The sequence below is a fragment of the Xenopus tropicalis genome, chromosome 4 (genome assembly GCF_000004195.4).
Source record: "Xenopus tropicalis strain Nigerian chromosome 4, UCB_Xtro_10.0, whole genome shotgun sequence".
NCBI lineage: Eukaryota > Metazoa > Chordata > Amphibia > Anura > Pipidae > Xenopus > Xenopus tropicalis.
Genome location: NC_030680.2, coordinates 49,484,443 through 49,500,783, shown reverse-complemented (window position 1 = coordinate 49,500,783; position 16,341 = coordinate 49,484,443). Strand labels below are relative to the sequence as shown.

General features: G+C 37.6%; 1 protein-coding gene across 8 annotated transcripts in view; it reads left to right on the top strand.

Annotated features, from left to right (window-relative positions):
- The window catches only part of chd9 (chromodomain helicase DNA binding protein 9), a 144,555-nt gene extending 128,721 nt beyond the window's left edge, over positions 1-15,834 (top strand). For 4 of the 8 annotated variants that reach the window (XM_031900162.1, XM_031900161.1, XM_031900159.1 and 1 more), the window contains 8 exons: positions 1,412-1,575; positions 2,295-2,564; positions 5,203-5,368; positions 6,346-6,488; positions 6,639-6,863; positions 9,092-9,220; positions 12,716-12,820; positions 14,074-15,834. In XM_031900162.1, the coding sequence (XP_031756022.1) occupies positions 1,412-1,575; positions 2,295-2,564; positions 5,203-5,368; positions 6,346-6,488; positions 6,639-6,863; positions 9,092-9,220; positions 12,716-12,820; positions 14,074-14,943 (2,072 nt within the window). In that variant the 3' untranslated portion in view covers positions 14,944-15,834. The remainder of the gene's footprint in view (positions 1-1,411; positions 1,576-2,294; positions 2,565-5,202; positions 5,369-6,345; positions 6,489-6,638; positions 6,864-9,091; positions 9,221-12,715; positions 12,821-14,073) is intronic. The other 4 variants (XM_031900163.1, XM_031900160.1, XM_031900158.1 and 1 more) reach the window with 3 other exon arrangements.
- Positions 15,835-16,341: the final 507 nt, after the last annotated feature.

The following is a 16,341-nucleotide window of genomic DNA, read 5'->3' as shown; positions in this document are numbered from 1 at the left end:
AAAAAATAATTTACCTGTAATTAAAGTTAGAGGTTGAGGTAATGAAAATACATGGTAATGTCAGTCAATTATGTATGGATTTTTCTGTTCTTTTTTTCTGAAATCTCATTTATGTTATGTATTGCTGTATTTAACTATGGCAGGCACCAAGACAAAATCAGACTTTGCAGTTACCATTTACTTATAAGATAATGTCCAAATGAATCCTGTTTAACTGCTAGTTAAACTGCTAAAGAATGCAAAAAACACACCTGCAGCCTCTCTAGGCTGTGTAATTTGCCTTAGTAGGGAAACATTTTTTACTGCAAAAGGGCAATAGTTACTTGCATTAGGTCCTTCTCCATAAAGTATTTGCCTAATTAAGTCCCAAGGGTATAATTGGCTTGCATATTTTTAAATGTATCTCTCCTCTAACTTTTAGCTGCCCAGATACAGTTTGTCCTGTAAGGATGACAAATCTTTGTTGGATTTAATTGTCATTTGCAAGTACAGGTATGGGGATCTGTTATCCAGAATTCTCGGGACCTGGGGTCTTTCAGATAAGAGATCTTTTCGTAGTTTGGATCTCCATGCTTTAAATTTACTAAAAAAGCATTTAAACGTTAAATAAACCCAATAGAATTGTTTTCCATCCAATAAGGATGAATTATATCTTAGTTTGGATCAAGTACAAGGTAGTTTTTTAATACTACAGAGAAAAGGAAAATAATTTCTAAAAATTAGGATCATTTGTTTAAAATGGAGTCTACGAGTGATGGCCTTTCCGTAATTTGTAACTTTTGGATAACCGTTTTCCTGGTAACGGACCCTATACTTGTACTAATACATTGCTAACAATACATTTATCCATGTCATAACCAAATTAAATAAAAGTTGGTCAAATACAGATCCATGTGTCCTATTTGACTGCAAACAAAATAATGTACCATTTTTAACTACCCCCCTTACATAATCATTAGTTAAGATATTTATAAAGCACTGCATCAAAAGGTTTCATAAATTCCAAGTAGACAAATTTCCTACTTAATCATAAAAAAGCTATATTTGTTTGATATGATCTGTCCCTCATAAAGCCAAGGTGCTTACTATTTATAATGTCATTCTCTAGAACATAATTTTGAATGTAAAATATAGATTAAGATAAAATGCATAACTCTTGATAAGATGTTACTGGGCCCCACATCTAATTCATTTTAAAGACTCAAAACATTGGTAAATTGACTTATTCTACCAAGATTATATTAAAATTGCTCATTAATTATGGCCTTACTGGACCTGAATCTTGTGTTTTGACAGCAGCTTAAACAAACCTGCAAGGCCAAGAACATTTGCTGCTGTTTGCACATCAATTAAGAAAGCTCTGAAATTTCCCATGTACTATAATAACTATACATGTTTTTTCTTTACTAAGCAGAAAGTGTGCCTCATGTCAAAACCTATGATGAAGAAAGTGTAGCTTCTGTGAGCACCTTACAGGATGAAACTCAGGATAGCTTCCAGATGGACAACGGAACTCCCAATTCCAGTTGTTTCTTGCCAGGAGGTTACATGCTTGCAGGTGCTCACTGGCCAAAGGTAATGATATAAACAAGACCAAATTCCATATTTACCATAATAAATTTCAGCATCCACACAATTATTAAAATACTTTTTGGTTGCATACAGGTATGGGATCTATTATCCAGAATTGTTAGAACCTATGGTTTTCTCGATAAAGCTTTTCCATCATTTGAATCACTGTACAGAAAGAATACTAATTAGGATTCAGTCCAGTATTTGGCGAATCCCTTAACATGGATTTAGGGTTCGGCCAAACCCAAAAAACTGGGTTTAGTGCATCCCTAATTGTAATTAAGTAATTGCACAGAATACTGTGCAATTACCCACTGTACAGCCACTTGACAAAGTGTTGATTGCAAATTAAACTGTGGCAGAAGATCTGCTCACTACTTTATATTCATATATGTGTGCAACTGTGATAGCAAACTTACAATAACAAAATTAGAAAAAAAAGTAATAAATGACATTCTTGTAGGCAGAATACCTTTTGGAAAACTTTCAATGACTTCTACAACAAACCTACTAATCTATCTGTGATGCTGTTCAATTGTATCCTTACGTATCTCCTGTTGTCTGCAAGAGATCAAAGAAAAATGTTAGATGGGCCAAGTCGACCAGGTTGCCTAGGGCGCCCAGCCAGCTTGGCCCGGCACTGCCCACTAATATTGTCTGTGGGCAGAATTGCTTGACTGTTGTGAACTTGTACACTCAAATAAGCATTTTATTTTACATAGGACCGTGTGATGATAAACAGGTTGGATAGCATTTGCCAGGCAGTATTGAAAGGAAAGTGGCCAACAACTAGAAGAAATTATGAAGCCACTAGTGTGGCCTCTTTCTATGCCACAAAGCTACTTGATAGCCCTGGTGCTGCCACTGAATACAGTGAGGCTGGTCAACAAGCCCCGTCATGTCTTTCAGTCAAGGAAGAGCCTGACCATTTACAGATGTCAAAGGTGAAGAAGCATGTACCAGAAAAGGAGTTTACAGTGAAAATCAATGACGTATGTTTATTTATTTTCTTGCCCTGGGACCTGATTGCTGTGTGCAGCATGCTCATATTTCCAGCTGGCTGCCTGCTCTCTTTCTCTTTTTATAACCCCCTAGCATTATATAGTTATGTTTTATCAGGTGGAAACTGACTTTCTGTTTCTCTCTTTCTCAATATATAGAAAGATATGTTTAAAACCCAATGCCTTGTTAAGATTTCTGCTAGACCATAAATGCTTCCCACAGTCATGTTTCTGCTCTTGTATGAAGATGTTTTACATCCTTGTGGGGGTTTTTTTCTACTGCATTGGCTGTTGCAAATATTTAGCATGCTCAGAAGGATCTGATTAAATCAACATTTCCACGTGCTTTGCAGAGAGAACCTTTTTGCTTGCTAAAGTTAGACTTGATATTTAGGGCATTTTGGAAAGTCTTAAAATGAAAGCATATATTAAAAAAAGATTTAGCTTCAAACAAAATCTTTAAAAAAGGGCACCACTGAAAGGTTGATAATGGAAATCCAGTTTCTGGAAATGCTAAAGTGTGAGTCATGCTAAATTTCTGAGCTCTGTAACATGCACACAGTAATCCTATTCAAATGAATAATTTTCAAATAGTAACACAACGACTGGTCAAACAAATACAGTTCCTCACTGCAGAATCTGGAAGGATCCTAAGATATATGCGTATGTAAATAGATGCAAACCTAACTACGTATAAAAACTGCTGTTCTTTCTCATTGTATTACTCATTGTATTACTGTGGCAAAGCATCAAGACAAATATTGGGTTCCATAAATATTTGTTATGCTCAAATCAGCAATCATGATAGGATTGAAATAAATTTAAACCTTCTTGTTAGTGTCCTTGCAAAAGTATTCAGACCTTCGACCACTTATTTGATGTTCCTAAATAACAAATCCACAGTGACATTTAGTTCTGTTATAGTTTTATTTCAAAGCACTGAAAATAAAATTCTATATTTTACATTACATTGTTTTGTTAGAAAAAACCTTAAAAGGGTTGTAAATACTCCATAAAACTGTTCCACTGCACTTGTACTTTAACATAATTGATAAATGTTAATTTTAGATTTGCGAAAATTAATTAGTGACAGTGCTGCAGATAGAAACATCAATTGCCAGTAATTGTTTACCACCTCTGATTTAGTCATCCCTTGTTATCCTACAAACAGAGATTATTGCATTTTCACAGCAATGTGAAGGTTTCAATGCTTTAACAATAGCACCTAGAAAACAATATTAGTTTTGTTATGAACATATATTTTTATTTATCAGCTTTATTCTAGGTATTCAGTGCACCCTGCTAGGCATTAGACAGTAATGTCCTATTTTAGAAGAAATAATAAATTCCAGGAAAAATTAATATACCGTATATACTCGAGTATAAGCCGAGTTTTTCGACACCAAAAATATGCTGAAAAAGTCCCCCTCGGCTTATACTCGAGTATATTGATTTGAAATCAAGTGTCCGGCATCCTTCCCCCCTGTCAGACTGTACCGCGCTTACAGATCAGCAGCGTCAACGTTGATTTACAGGTCCATAGAGAATACATAGCGGCACTCGTTCGTTCGTCCGTCCATCCGGGGGGGGGGGTGTGTGCACGCGCATCGCTTCACTACTCCGTTTAAGTATTCCGGCATCCTTCCCCCCGTCAGACTGTACTGCGCTTACAGATCAACAGCGCGAACTTTGTTTTACAGGTCCATAGAGAATAGATAGCGGCACTCGTCCGTCCATCACTTCACTCCTCCGTCTAAGTATTCAGCACACACGGAGGAGTGACGCGATGCGCTCACGTGCACGCACAGAGAAATGACGCAATGCCGCTATCTAGTCTCTATGGACCTGTAAATCAAAGTTGGAGCTGCTGATCTGTAAGCGCAGTCTGACGGGGGAAAGGATGCCAGAATACTTAGACGGAGGAGTGAAGTGATGTGCGTGCAAACCCGCCCCCATGGCGTTGGTGCTGCTGATCAGTGAACGCGGTACAGTCTGTAGGTACAGTCTGACAGGGGGACGGATGCTAAGTTGTTTTCAAAATGCAGGAAGTTTTAAGTGATGCTGAAGAGAGCTATTTGAGATACAAATATATAATGTATGAGGGAGGTCTGGCAGAACGTCGCTCTGTAAAAAGGCTGACAACAAAATCTGGGAAATAGTGAAAGTGTTGCTCCGAATTGGGGGGGGGTGGACGAGTGCCACTATCTATTCACTAGGAACTGCAAATCAATGTTGGCTCTGTGGTTTAAAGAAATATATCCCTAGGTATAACATAAACAGTGCTGCTGGTAAAGGAAGTTAATAAAATCCTCCACAAATCTTTAGGAAACATTCAATAAAACCTGGCATCTGGCAACGGATGTGTCTGGCATCCATTGCGCACAAAACCCTAGGCTTATACTCAAGTCAATACGTTTTTCCAGTTTTCTTAAGTAAAATTAGGTACCTCGGCTTATATTCGGATCGGCTTATACTCGAGTATATACGGTACTTAAAATTTTACTTGGCAAAGCAATGACTTGCTTAAGATTAAAGCTTAAAGATCATTGCCTGTATCTTTATTACAACATCTAGATTGTGGTCCTTTACTAATATTTCCCCATGTAACATAATTATATGGTCATCCTAGGAAGGAGGTTTAAAATTGACTTTCCAGAAGCAAGGAGTTCCTCAGAAGCGGCCACTGGATTGTGAGGAAGGATTAGGACAGCAGCAGTATTTAGCACGGTTGCAAGACCTTCAAAATGCATCTGAATCAAGCCTTGTGAACTTTCCAAAATCTTCTACAGCATCAGGTAAGAGAAATGCATTATTATCGTGCCTGTCTTTTATGATCTTTGCTCATTCATCTTAAAGGGAATATCAACTCAAACTCATGTGTCTGCAAGCATCCTGACACTATATATATATATATATATATATATATATATATATATATCATTCACAGGAAAACCCTTTGATATATAAGTTGCTTGAACAACTGGCTCTGTAATCAATACAACTCCCCCATACACAGCAGTGTTGTAGATGAGCAGTTTCTTACACTGGGTGGGCCTCTGTGTTGTTGAAACGCCAGGGCCTGTTTTGAATCCCAGTCAGGGCCTCTTTTAGATTTGTATCGATAGCAGTATAAGAATATACACATCTTCCAGAGAGATGCACAAGATGATGTGAGTACTAAGCACTTTAAGTTACTTTAATGAAAGATTTTGCAATTTAACTCCAGACTATTTTCAACATATGATTTAATCTGTGATCTTAAGTGCCTGTGTTTTTATTTAAATACTGCTGAGGTAGAGATCTCTTTCTGAAGGGTTTGGCATAGGAGGTACCACCCTACACACAAGAACCACCCATCTTGAACAGTTTTGGACTTTGGTTATACTCCGCAAAAGGCTTCTTGAAACTATTAATTGCAAATAGAACAGATTCTTTAATATTTGTTTTCTCCCTAGATTTCTAGTTTTCACCATCTATACAGTTAAATAAAAATGTCTTAAAGGACAAGGAAATGTTTTACCACCATTTTATTATATACAGCAGCCCCACAACCAGTGTTACTAACTTTATGCTGGTGTCCTTATTCCCTGGAACTAATAAATTCATGTTTTCTCTTTCTTTTCACCCATTCTCCTGAGTTAATACAATAGAAGCTGTTATCCTGGACCACTCACATGTCTTTTAAATGACTGTGGTAAAACATTGGCTTTCCTTGTCCTTTAACTTCACTGAACAGTGTATTGAAATATTTATGCCTATCTTATTTTATTAGGTACTTTATGTACCTCGTCAGCAGTTTATACTAATGGAGCATTACCAGGGACTCAGCCAGTCAACAAGAAGAGACGAGGTAGACGAAAGAATGTGGAGGGAGTTGATCATCTTTTTACGAACCAGAATAAAATGCTTAATCATGTGAGTAAAGTTGGCTAAAATAAAATACTGCTCTTCGAGGTGGTTCCTCTGGTGGTAAATACACTTCTTTACAAAAAACATAGCAAATGCTTTAATGTTAACTGGGTATTTATATGTTGCATAGTAACTTGGTGTGTCTTTTTTATTAAGGTCAGTGAAGTCCTGGCATCCACTTTTCCTCAGCCTGCACCTTGTTCCCAGGCTCTCTCCTCTACAAAAGTTCAATGGGTGCAGGATGCAGACAACCCTGTACCTGTTATTAATTTGAAAGATGGCACAAGGCTGGCAGGAGATGATGCACCTAAGAGAAAGGATCTTGAAAACTGGTTGAAAGAGCATCCTGGCTACGTTGAGGATCTTGGTGCATTTATTCCAGTGAGCCTTGCACACTTTGTTATTTAAGTAGTATATACTTGCTGTTAGTTTGAAAGAATACCTTACTGTATACTCACACAGCAATCTATATTTGCATGGAAAAGCTGCTGACGTAACTTAGTAAAACATGTTTAGATAAATCTTTTCCTTTTGCAGTTTTCGAATCAGTAGATTGTTGACACAGGCACAGATAATAATTGTTACATTTGTATGACCTGAAAATGCTGTTTTCATCATCTATGACCTATACTTTACCAAGACAAGCAATTTAGCAGCTAACATTAATATATAAAGGTAATCATGTAAAGTATTTTCTGTAAACTTCTATGTTTTCATAGTCTGTTGAGCATGGTAATCGAACATGACTAGCAAAAATGTGTATATATATATGTATATATATATATATATATATATATATAAATGTAGTTTTGAAGTGTGAAAAAAATGGTGTATTTGTTAACGGAATACTGTCATGGCAAAACAACTTTTTTTCAAAATGCCTCCGTTAATAGAGCAGAATCCTGCATTGAAATCTGTTTTTAAAAACACAGTTTTTTTTTGTATTTAATTTTGAAATTTCACATGGGGCTAGCCATATTCTTCATTTCCCAGGGTGCCACAGCCATGTGGCCTGTGTTCTGATAAACTTCAGTCACACTTTACTGCTGAGCTGCAAGTTGGAGTGATATCAACCCCCTCCAATCAGCAGAACAATGGGAAGGTAGCAAGAAAACAGCTCCCAGTAGATATCAGAATAACACTCAATAGTAAGATATACGAGTCCAGCTTGGGACTCCTCCAGTTACATGGGAGTAGGAGAAACAATACGTTACCTGAAAGCAGTTCTAGTTTGTAGCGCTGGCTCCTACTGCAAGCTCAGACTTAAGGTGGCCATACACCTAGCAATACCAATCTTCCCTGCGACCATTGGTCTCAGGAAAGAACGTTCATTCCCTCCATTGACGTTCAGTTGAAACAATAGGGATTCTACCTCCATGTGATGATTCACCCCTAAACGCAGATTTTGTTTGGGTGCCCAATCAGAATCTTTTGACCTGCCCAATCAACGAGACGATCGATATCCGAAGCTTTTGTGATATTGGTCGACTCACCAATCTGCCATATACTCACCGAATATTGCACGAACCTAGGTTTCGTACGATACTATTGTTGTTTGTGGCCAGCTTTAGGCACAATGCAATGAGTTGGCTGCCTACACACCAATATTAGAATTAAAAAAATAAATACATTTGTTGGTTCAAGAATAACATTTTAAATGGCATAGTGAATTATTTGCTATGTAAACAGTGTAATTTAGATATAAAAAGTATATCATAAAAAATCATGACGGTATCCCTTTAACCATAAAAATGTAAAATGTTATGTTGAAGACAGGATAACAAGAATGCTTGCTTCATTTGTGCAAAATAGATAATAAATAGATTTGCTATTTGTTTATGCCTGCCTGAGCATATTTTCAATAAATGCTCCATGGTATTACCTTATATCCACCAAAGGTTCTATGCAGATATCAAATTATGCAATAATTTGTTTTTAAACCAGATTTTTGCAGTAGGAGCCATTGATTCCGTAGCCTAGCATTAGATTAGAGGCAGATTTTGATACTTTTTGATATTTGTTCGAATCTTTCACAAAGTATACGGGGTTCGGATGAGCCCAAAAACCCTGCAGAATTGGGCTTACATGTCACTCTCATGCTAAACACTGGAAATTACCCCAACAAGATTTTTAAAAAAACTTTTCATTTTGATGACATATGCACACCTGAGGAGCACAACATTGATGGAATTACGGAGAAAAAGAACTGAATTATGGGGGAAAACCATGGCAATTGCACAGCTGTAAAAAAAACCCTAGTGTCTGTATGACCTCAGGACTTGCATTGTGCAGACTATATATATAGTTGTAGAGAAGACATAATCTGTATGATCACAGACAGCAGTCTGACAAGTTTCCTGTAAATCTATTTGAGACTAATTTCCTGTAATGCAACAGGTGAAATAAGCATAGCCTTAGTGTATTAATGAATACACTGTCTTAATTAACCATGAACTATAATAGCAAACTAACAGTGGGGTAATTAGTTAAAAGTGTTAAATTCTGTAACTTTGTACTGCTCAGTTTTGCAGTTAAGGCACCTTGTCTGCCTTTCACTTTGAATGTCAGATTGTGATCAGTGCTGTTGCAAAAACTTTGTCTCTTTTTAGAGAGTCCAGTTCCACGATGGGAGACCAAAGCAAAAGCGCCACCGTTGCCGAAATCCCAGCAAACTGGATGTCAACAGTCTTACAGGAGAAGAGCGTGTGCAGCTTATCAACAGGAGGAATGCAAGGAAGGTACTGAATACATACTAAATTTCAAATAGTATTTTGCACCAACAACTAGTTTAGATTGGAAATATATAGGTTAATTATTTCTCTTGCTATACGTCAGGGACAATGATGGAAAAGAAAGCTATTTCTTAACTGACTACTTAACTTCTCTGCAGTGACATCTCTGTGATAAGATAGTAAATTTTAATGGAAACATCTTTTGCACATAAAACCATGTTGGCACAAACTCCTAGTACTGTGATTTGTATGTGTATTCAAGTATTTTATCCCTAATTACCAACTCCCACTTTCTACCTCTGATGTCAAACAAACAGCCTTATAGATTTAGGCTGAGAGCGACATCCTCTTTGAATAAAGGCACAACATTTCTTCTTTGGTATCGAAAAGATAAAATTAAGTGTGACAAAAAGGTGGCATTCATCAATTATTCCTAAGAAAGCAATGCCAGTGGAGATAACGACTGAAAACTAGATCTCCACTGGGCCTGAACAAGGGCTTTACTTATACCCCTTTTATATAAAAAAAATTAGCATGTAAGTTATGAGAGTTTTGATGTCTTGAAATCAGTCTATCATAATTGTAATATACAGTGAATATATAGATCTGTATATATAAATAAAAAATATGTACAGACCTGCATATATTGATGTTTAAATGAAATATGTTGCTTTCAATTAGGTTTTTCTGCACATTTACTTTATCTTCTTTTACCTCAATGAATTGATTCACCATATGTATAGGGCTGTATTCTGATCCTTTGATCTATTATTTTCAAAGCTTTTCCTTGCTCTCCTTTACACTTTACAAATGTGGGGATGGATTCTGCTCCTTATTGGGTTAAATTTATAACTGATACTATGCTATGTCTGCAGGGCAGCAGTAAGTAGAACTATTATAACGTTTTGCACTTTTATCTGAGAGGTTGCTACTCTACAGATATTAAAAATATTAAAAATGAAAACGGTCAAATAAGGGTAGGGTGTATGTATATCGTAAGACCGAAGTGAACAGACCATTGATAGGTCCTGATGAAGTCACGTGAGAACGTGACGAAACACGTAGGGCGTGTGTCTAACTGGTGGGAAAGCTGCATAGCATAAATCACATCAGTGTCTCTTCTGCTCTCACACGGCCTTAGTATAGCCGCCTTTTCATTATATCTGATAGCGATCTTCCACTATGACATTAAGTGCATTAATTAAGCGCATTAATCCATGATTGTTTGCTGGTGTAAACAGCCTGGGGGTAGGGCTAGCAAGCAGTATGGGCAGCGAATTGGGGCTGGGGCTGGCTGTACACTTTGCTAAGCGATCTTGTGGCTAGTTATTACAACTTGTTAAAAGAAGGTTTTTACTTTACAACTGGAGATTGTTAATGCCTCGCTTCTGTAAAAGTGTAAATATATGAATTTGGCACATGCGCACTTTACACAGGATTATCCCCTCAGTGAAATGAGTTGACCAGTTATCTCTACATTTAGGATACTAGTTAGAGTGAATCCTGTGGTACATTGTTTTTAATGAAATCCTTTAGTATTTCAATTAATTACTTTTTAATGAATTAATAAATGTCATTTTTTAAAGCTTTAAGCACAAAATTCTAGATTTTGTATACGATGGAATACTTAATGAGCATACGTTTATACTAATTAATAACAAGCTAGTATAGATTATTTTCTTATTTTAGTGTAATAATCACAGCAAGCAACCAAGCAAGCCCCATTTTGTGAGGGGGAATGTGAGGCTTGCAGGGACACCTAGGAAGTGCAGAATGAAAATTGCCCGCTTTGCTTATAGAGGCAGGGCAATAAATGATTGACAGCTGAGATTTTATTTAATGAGTTTATAACTGTTAATGTTTAATAAAAAAAAAAAAGAATTTGGGTTTCATGTTCAATTTGAAAAGGGCTTTTATTATACAGCTTTTTATGTGTGTGTGACAGGTCCCCTTCAAGTAAAGTGGTGTGGCAATCACAGAGCTCTTTTACTGCCCAGGGAAGATTACCACCCAGTCCTGGATCTTTGTTTACTTTCACATTTTCTAGTCTCTCGTGAACTTTCTCCAGCCAACAGCCATTAATAGTTAGATATATAACATTGTTGCTTTATAGATTTCAAGCAAATTGGCAATACCCTAGCATCCACTTGCTGCTGGTAACTCTACAACAAATTATCCCTTAATCTATACCTTCTGATAAATCCTATATTACAAAGGCTTAAGGCATTATTTTAAACTACTAATTGAATGCAGACAATTTCTTGTACTTTTGAAAGTTTTGATCAGTGAAGTGGCTCACAGTATGCAATCAGCAGATATATACCAGTCCCATACTGGGGTCCAAGGGGCCCGGCATAGTATGGCACACAGGCAGGGTAGGGCAGGGAGAGTATGGCACACACAGGCAGGGTAGGGCAGGCAGAGTATGGCACACTCTGTTTGCCTTACCCTGCCTTTGTGTGCCATACTCTCCCTGCCCTATGCTGCCTGTATGTGCCATACACTGCCTGCCCTATGCTGCCCGTGTGTGCCATACTCTGCCTGCCCTACCCTGCCTGTGTGACATACTATGCCTGCCCTATGCTACCTGTGTGTGCCATACTCTGCCTGCCATATGCTGCCTCTGTGTGCTATACTCTGCCTGCCCTACCCTGTCTGTGTGCCATACTCCGCCTGCCCTATGCTGCCTGTGGGAGGTGAACCTGGCAGGGGTTTGTTTTGGAAGTTTATTAGCATTTGGAGAGGAGGAGCCATATGGATTTAAGGGTGTGGCTTAATATGACATAATATAATTCTTTCACATATGAATGATGGTTGATATCCCTACAGTGAGCTGTGCTACCACCATTAATGTTGGTATGGTCTTAAAAGCTCTTGTGATAACATGGGTGTAGTTTGAAGTGAGTGCGGTATTAAAAAGGGGAGTGATCAAAACTGGCTTCGGCCCTCCACCACGTAGGCCAGAAAAATTCCGGCCCTCTGTACCCCAGAGGTTGGACAGCACTGCACTAGAGGTATGCTAGCATATGTAATGCCTTTAGGGTACTGTCACATAGGGAACTTCATCACCTGGCAGGAATTCTCCTCTCCCCTGGACGATGAAGCACCCAACTATACCTACATTAATTTGCAATTCCGGGTAATCACTTACAAACATTTGAAGCAGTGAAAACAGAATATGCATTATTAGAGAACTGTCACATAAAATTTGATACATTATACACTTTGAGCCATTATACCGGAGAATAGTATCCCTTTACATTACAAATTGTTGATCAAGGCACTGTTATTGATTGACTTATTTTTATGTAACCAGATTTTGTATATATGATGTTGTAAATAGGTATTTTAGCTGATTTACATCAATATGTATTTTTAATATTTGCAGAATTTAGAGTATATTAACGTAAAAAATAACAAGAAGGTGGTAGATCTGCTTTTCAGTAATGACACCGATAATGTTATTTATATATTTCACTAAAGTCGTGTTTTCATCTTTAGGTGGGTGGTGCCTTTGCTCCACCTCTGAAGGATCTATGCAAATTCTTGAAGGAAAACCCTGAATATGGGGTTGCTCCTGAATGGGGAGATGTTGTCAAACAGTCTGTGAGTACATCCCTCTTCTAACTTACGTAATAATCATTGATTATAGTTTTCAATCTCAGGTCATTTCAGTATATTACATACATACATTGTTGTGCTTTTCATCTGACTGTATGTCAATAATGCAAATCTATTCCAAGGACATGCTGAATCCTCTGCAAGTATGGGTGCCCCAGATCTAGGATTTGGTTTGACATGTATGCTTTTTTGTGTGATAGTTTCTTTTAATAGTGCATTTTACAGGGTTTTTAGATGAGAAGGAAAGGTAAAAACTAAGCTTTATCAGAAAGGTCTATGTAAATACAGCCATAATCACTTACAGAATAGCTGCATTGAAGAAACACAGGATTTTTTTGTTCTTCTGTGTCAGACTTCCTGCTCTCAGAAAAATCCTTCAGGGCACGGCATAAGTCTGCTCCTCTTTCCCCTCCTGTCATCTCTTGCTCCCCCTCCCATCTGTGCTGTGTAATCTGAGCTACCAGCAGCCAGAGCTGCAGAAGGGGAGCTAAGCTAAAATGGCAGCTTATTACACATATTACAGAAAAAGTAAATGAGGCAGCAATGCAGCATTCAAATCAATGCAACCAATGTGTCACCATAGTACCTAGTGAATTAGCATATTCTGTGCAAATATAAAAATTCCCATGTTAAAAAAAAAAAATTGCCTTTTTTTTTCAGATGGTTATTTTGCTCATCTTGTTCCCTAAACGTCAAAATTTTGCACTGCTGTGCCAATCTTTCCTTTTTTTTCAAAAAGCAATAAAATGCGAATTATGCACAAAAATTTGGAAATGGGGGTTTGCATGAGCATGCCTCTGAGTGTTTATTGTGCACTAATATAACGCCAGTTTTTACTTTGCAAATATAAATTTGCAAAATGAAATATTTTCCCTGCCGCCAAAGTTGTGTTGTAGCTTCAAGTTTAAATTCTTGAAAATACCCCTCCATAGACTATCATGTGTTTCTTTCTGTAGTAAAACATTACAGTAAGTAGCTTGGTTGTGTTCCATCTGTTTTGACTTTTGTTGTATGTTTTCAGATTTTTTTTAACCTCCCAAATGTTACATTTTATTTTAAACATGCTGGCAATAATTGATATATAAAAGTTCTAAAGAGACTAAAGTAAACAAAATCTGTATTTCAATATTTTTAAACTTTATTTAAGTACAAGTTTTAGAAAACTTTTCCCCTTTTGTACAAGCCCTTGTAAAGGTTGTTTATTTTTCTATTTTTTTTTTCTCGTTTCTTTGTTTTAGGGTTTTCTTCCTGATAGCATGTTTGACCGTATTTTGACTGGACCAGTAGTAAGAGAGGAGGTGAGCAGAAGAGGAAGGAGGCCCAAGAGTGAAACCGCAAAGGCAGCTGTAGCCACCACTGTGGCTAACTCTGATAGTGTAAACCAGCTGCTTGGCAACAGTTTAATACCAGGTGTGGATCTCTCTAGCTACCAGGCCCTACAGCAGAACTTTCAAAGCTTGCAATCTCTGCAGTTAACAGCTGGCTTGATAGGATTACCTGCTGGCCTTTCAGCATCTGGAGGCGATTCAAAGAACCTGACAGCAATGTTACCCATGCTCCTTTCTAGTATGGCTGGATTACCCAGTCTCCTGGGTATGGGTCACCTGCTAAATAAGTCTTCAGAACTCAGCACAGATGGAAAAGAAAAGAATTGCACAAGCGGCTTGAAGGAAGGAGATGGAAACAAAGAAAGGACAGTGTCTCCATCCGATGATAAAGCAAACCAGAACACCAGCCCTCCTTCCACTTCAACAGGAATGGCAGTAACGGCAGGCTCATTAGCACTAAACCCATTGCTGTTGCCCAACATTATCTACCCAGGGATGCTTCTCACTCCAGGCCTTAATCTCCATATCCCAGCTGTGCCACAGTCCAACCTATATGATGTACAAAATGCTAGTAATGAAAACTGTCGGGCTCAGAACACAGACGTCACTGCAGAACTGCCTGTACCCAGTCAGGAAGAAAAACCTGGGAAGGAGCTCTGCTCCCAAAATGAAAACAGCACAGATGAGGGTTCTGAAAAAGCAGATCCTTCATCAGGATCAAACAGTCCCTCTTCATCATCATCATCTTCTGAAGACTCAGATTCATCAGATGACGATTGACCCTTACAGACCCTGCACTTAAATTTCTAGGGGGAGCCTATTTCCCTACACTTGTATTTTAATTGTAAATTTCTGTTACAAATTCATCAACAATTTTACAGACTGACAAACATTTCAGTATTTGTTCTGAAAATGCAATTAGCGTTCAAGAAAACGTTTTGCATGTAATATTCTCAGTTTCTGAACTTGTATGTAATATGAAAAGATACATCGTGCTGTAGGAAAATTACAGCAAAAGGCATTATAATTTTGTGGGAAGGGCTGGGGTAATTTTATGGAAAAAAAGGAAAAAAAAAAAAAAAGGTTATAAATTTTGCTCTTTAAGAGCTGTATATAAATAATATATTTGCAGTGAAACACAGAATCCTCTAAGTATATTGTGGTTTTCATTTCTGCCTTTAGCATTTGCAGTTTCCTTCATGCGTATTATTTACAGAATTCAGCAATAATTTTTCAACAGTTTACAGATATTTTGGAAATATTTCACTGTGGCACTTTTTTTTTAATTCCCTGAAAAATGTTAGTGAATCAAACAATTATGTCAAAATGCAAGTTGCTCCTATATTTAAGAGCATGTTTTTACATTCACAGTTGTAGCATGCTTGATTCACTTGTGTACACGGTTCACAGCAAGAGATGGGAATTTCATGCAGTTTCTTCCCTTTGGCTGCTAACTCTGCAGCCCATAGAAACCAAAATATACCCCATATTCGAATATTAACTGGGTAAGGTGACACATTCTCACATCAGATGAGTCAATTTGTCCCACCAGCTATGTGGCTAAGACCTAGCCAAACAAGCAGACCTTCCCATGTATAGGCAGCTTTAAAGGAACAGTAACATCAAAAAATTGTGTTTTTGCTACAGAAAAGCTACATATATATATATACACAAGCTATATAAATAAGCTGCTGTGTAGCCATGGGGGCAGCCATTCAAGCTGGAAAAAAGGAGAAAAGGCACTGGTTACATAGCAGATAACTAGTAGATTAGCCCCATATAATGGCGGTTTGTTATCTGCTGAGTAACCTGTGCCTTTTCTTCTTTGAATGGCTGCCCCCATGGCTACACAGCAGCTTACTTATATAAACTATAGTAGTCTTTCAGAGGCAAACACACCAGTTGTAGCAATGCAGGGCAACAGTACATTATATTGTAATTACTTTTATACACTTTCATTTTTTGGTGTTACTGTTCCTTTAAGTTTAGTTCAGTGTATGGAAGTTTCCCTAATTTCCTAAGTATTTATACCCACAGACATTTGTCAGTTCAGCCGTCAAATGTTGCGCTCTATGGCACCACAGGGTGTAGTTTGACTCTGCACTCATAGTAAATGGTGACTGTAGAAAAACGTGATCAGAATTTCTGTCCCCTTCTAGGTACATGGCTCAGCCCAAC